Source organism: Tribolium madens, unplaced genomic scaffold (genome assembly GCF_015345945.1).
Source record: "Tribolium madens isolate multiple individuals breed KSU strain unplaced genomic scaffold, Tmad_KSU_1.1 Scaffold_20;HRSCAF=117;Tcas5.2_LG4, whole genome shotgun sequence".
Lineage (NCBI taxonomy): Eukaryota > Metazoa > Arthropoda > Insecta > Coleoptera > Tenebrionidae > Tribolium > Tribolium madens.
Window position 1 is genome coordinate 2,963,663 of NW_025400985.1, and position 4,386 is coordinate 2,968,048.

At 31.9% G+C, this 4,386-nt stretch overlaps 1 protein-coding gene across 2 annotated transcripts in view; it reads right to left on the reverse strand.

Moving 5' to 3' along the window:
- Positions 1 to 213: 213 nt before the first annotated feature.
- Positions 214 to 4,386, reverse strand: part of LOC123004680 (E3 ubiquitin-protein ligase TRIM9) — a 46,868-nt gene continuing 42,695 nt past the window's right edge. For both annotated transcript variants that reach the window (XM_044398050.1, XM_044398049.1), the window contains 4 exons: positions 3,654 to 3,793; positions 3,455 to 3,593; positions 705 to 929; positions 214 to 652 (listed from right to left, as the gene is read on the reverse strand). In XM_044398050.1, coding sequence (XP_044253985.1) covers positions 360 to 652; positions 705 to 929; positions 3,455 to 3,593; positions 3,654 to 3,793 — 797 coding nt within the window. In that variant the 3' untranslated portion in view covers positions 214 to 359. The remainder of the gene's footprint in view (positions 653 to 704; positions 930 to 3,454; positions 3,594 to 3,653; positions 3,794 to 4,386) is intronic.

The window sequence follows — 4,386 nt, forward strand, 5'->3', positions numbered from 1 at the left end:
TGTAAGATATGCCAAATTTGGAAAATTCACAATGTTGGCAATACTCGTTTTCATATTAATGTGCATCAAAGTAGTCGTTGAAAGAGATCAATTTAAGGTGGCAACCATGCAAAAATTCAAACAAACCTAACCTCAATTTGTGTTTTCAAATAAATGTGTACCCCAGGTAGCAAGAAATAATAAAAATTAACAACTTAATTAACATTATTGATGTGATTAAATTTGTTCTGAATGACATTAATGACTTTTTGTGTGAATCGACCGCACATTAATATGAAAAAGAGTATAATTATCGTTTATTTTTTCAGGAAAAGAACTTTGGACCAATAAAACGCAAAATACGACTATTGTGCTTCACTTCAAGTTTCTTCACAGTCGGATGGAGGATCCAAAGCCGTATGTAAAGTGACGCTAACTCCCCGATTAATACTAACAGCTGGATAAAACACTCCGTACAAATCCCTAAAAGCGACCGCTCCTTGTGGTTCCTCATTGACAAAAAAAGACAGGACGTGGTGATTCAAATCTAAGAGTACTCCCACTGTTGAGCCTGCTGTTATTCCACCTTCAACCCTTTGTTCATGCCCTCCGGCGTGTTGAAACCACGACCTTTGTCGATCAATGTACATGGACCATCCTTTGTCATCTTTACCTGCAAGATTTCAGATTACTTTCCGAGCTAAAAAACTGTTGAAATTTCTTACCTAACATCTTATCCCTAGTCACGTCTATTCTGGCAATGCCGAATGCTGGATCGGTGTCAGCATCGTATTTGTCTATAGTGAATTCCCAATAGTGAACACCGCGACTGAAACCAACGCTACCCAAAGCCACTCTATGCTCCCAGCCTTCGCCGGTGACTGTTGCGCTGTCTTCGGAGTACTGGAGGCCAGGGCCCGACAAAATCGGGTCAAACGTAAACCAAGCAACTGCAACACATGCATCACACATTTTTTCTACAACTCGGCAATAAACCAACATAAAATCAGAACTAACTATGTCATTAATGAGCTGTATTTATTACGAAATACTCGTAAATAAACAATTATACAGGGGGCACCAGAACTCGCGACCTGGAGAAAAAAGGTAAAATATCAGGATCATGAAAACGATCTATAAAAAATTTGAAGTTATGAGAGTTTAAATTTTGTGGCTTGTATTGGCAAAAGTTTTGTACCTTTAGTAAATAATTATAAAAAAAAAACATATACTAGATCATGAGTATCATTCAATAGACATAAAAACTAGCTAAATGGAGCAAATCCTTTCAGATTCGCAAATGTTTTGTAGAAGTAGTCGTTAAGACAGCCGCTCGCCCCTTGTACTATCTGATTCGAAAAATGTCGAAATTGTTGAGGGCTTCGCCCCCGAGTAGAACTCACACTATCAGATTTTGTCAAAATTTATAAAGGAGGCGCGCAGCTTTGCCGCTCGCCCCCTTCTAACCTCACACTATATGATTTGCAAATATTTTTATATTTCATGTAAGATAAAATACCAGGAAAAAATGTTTAAAAAATTCTGTCAAAATATTTTAACATTTATTTTTTGACATTTCACATTTTTTTATGTCTATTTAATGATACTGAAGATTTTGTATATGTTTTTTTTACAATTATTTAGTAAGTGTACAAAAATTTTGCCAATAAAAGCTACAAATAACATCGAACAGAGTTACAATTTAAGATACAGCTTCTTTGTTTTCTCTTCTACTAGACTGTAGCAAAAAAACTTGGAAAATTATTTTTCCAACAGAAATAAATAGTCAAATTTTAAACTCTCATAACTTCGAAATTTTTATAGATTTTTTTTAAACATTTTTTCCATGTTCCTGGTATCTTACCTTATTTTTTCTTTGGGGCGCGAGTTCTGGCGAACCCTGTATAATTAATAAAAACTCAGACTATCGGATTTTATCAAAATTTATAATTATTTATATTTATTTAAATTTATTTCGCCTCCTTCTAAACCTCATACTATCTGATTTGCAAATATTTTATACAGGGTGTCCCAACGAGTTGAAAAAGTCCATTAGTGACCTTTAAATGGTGAAATTCAAAAAAAAAATTATAGGACATTGATAGATACTAATCTAGTCTATCGCCTAAAATTATTTTCAACTATACAGCGTGTCTCAAAAATAAGATACAATACAAACTTGTGTTTTTTTAAATGAAACACCATATGTTTCTTTGCGTTTTTATGACAATGTTTGTAACTTTAATTGGTCGATTTTGCTTAGTTTTAAAATTAAGACGGTTTTTTTGACGAAAACATGCACTTTTTTAAAAATTTATTACACAAAAACTAAGACATCTAGAAATATTTTTTTTACTACCGCAAAGAAGAAGGTACAAGCTATAAGACTGTAACATGTTTTTAGTGTGTTGCATTTGCAAAGATAAAAAAATGAAGACGTTAAACATTAAAAAAAAAATACCATTTTTTTTTTCAGTGGCCAAAAAGCGATCCGTGGTGGAATTACTATGGTTGCCAGAATATCAACAATTCTCAGATATTGATAGGCATTATTGCTATTTATTTTTTTAGATAGATAATGTATCAATCTATTAGATGCAAAAAGAAAAAATAGGGTGTTCCATTTTAATTTTTTAAGTTATTTAACTTTTAACAAACTTTTTAATTTAGTAATCTTTACAAACAAATGCAAAATCGTTTTATTTCTAAAACTAACCGAGATCAACTAATAATCCAAAAATTCCAAGAAACATACGCTGTTTCATTTAAAAAATACAAGTTTGTATCGTAACTTATTTTTGGGACATGCAGAATGGTTGAAAATAATTTTAGGTGATGCACTAGATTAGTATCTATCAATGTCCTATACATTTTTTTTTTTAGTTTTACCATTTAAACGACACTAAATTCAATTTAATTCAAAGTTTGAATGATTGAATTTTCACAAATTTTCTGCTAATAAACTGGAAATCTATTTTTTGTTAGTTCAGTGGGTACATCTAGTTTTTGTTACGTCGATAGAAATAATAAATTCATGTTATAACCTCAAAATAAAAAATTAAATTAAATTACACTTTCCTTGGCCAAATTTCTTTTATATTGGGCTCTTAAAGTCTTAAATAACACTTCACAAATCACTACTTAACTATTTCAAGTCGACCAGTGTGCAAATTAACTGGGTTTTACATCGTTTTTGGCGTACGTTCTATGTATTATTATTTCCGTGATCTCACAATGTCAGAATAACCTTATTTGACTTTTGTTAATTTTAGTCCATACTATTACCTCCTTAAAATATTTTACAATCTTTTTTTAACACTCTGTATAGTTCTCCGTAATCGTATCTTACTTGAAATTTCTGACACACCCTGTATAAGCGAGAAGACCTTTCATGGATCACGGATTTGTAATGGCAATTTCGTGTTTTCATATTATCATTAAGTAATAAATAATAAGGACATGAATATTTATTTACCTTCAGCAGTCTGCAGACCTATAAGTTCGCTGTATTCCCCTTCACCTGAACTATTAAAGGCCTTGACTCTTGCATTATACATACAGTGAAAATGAAGCCCGTCTACGGTGCATATTGTTTCAGTTCCGCAGTAAACTTCCTGAAAAAAGAATTAAGACACAAAAAAATTTAATCACAAACTTGAAACTTTCAAACCTACCCTAAAATCGCCCCCATTTCCATCGTCTAATTCCAAAACGTAACCCTCGACATGACTGTGAGCTGGAGGTTGCCACGCCACTGTGACTGAGTTATTTTCAGCACTGCATTCTTCGGGTATGATTGTTGGTGCAGTTGGTGCTAGAGGAAAAAAAATTGAAAAAGCGAAATTCCGATTCTTTTGTACAAAACAATTATGAAATAACTAACAGCAAGACATTCCAAAAATTCCCGTAGTTTTTCGTCATAATACCACAATCTTTTAATTAATAAAAAAGGTAGCACGTTTTAAAAACTCGAAATATACCGGGTGTCCCAGCGAGTCATAAAAGTCCATTAGTGAGCTTTAAATGGTAAAATTAAAAAAAATGTGTAGGACATTGATAGATACTAATCTAGTGCATCACCTAAAATTATTTTCAACTATACAGTATGTCCCAATAATAAGTTACGATACCATCTTGTGTTTTTTTAAATGAAACACCGTATGTTTCTTGGCATTTTTGGATGTAGCCTTTTAAAAAATGTTTTTACGCTAAACTTTTATTAGTCGATTTCGCTTAGTTTTAGAAATATGACGTTCTTTTGACGAAAACATGCACTTTTAAAAAATTTATTACACAAAAACTAAGACAGCTAAAACAAATTTTTTCTTACTTCTACAAAGAAGAAAGTACAGAATTTAACGTTGTAACATTTTTTTAGTGTTTTGCATTTGTAAAGATTAATAAATT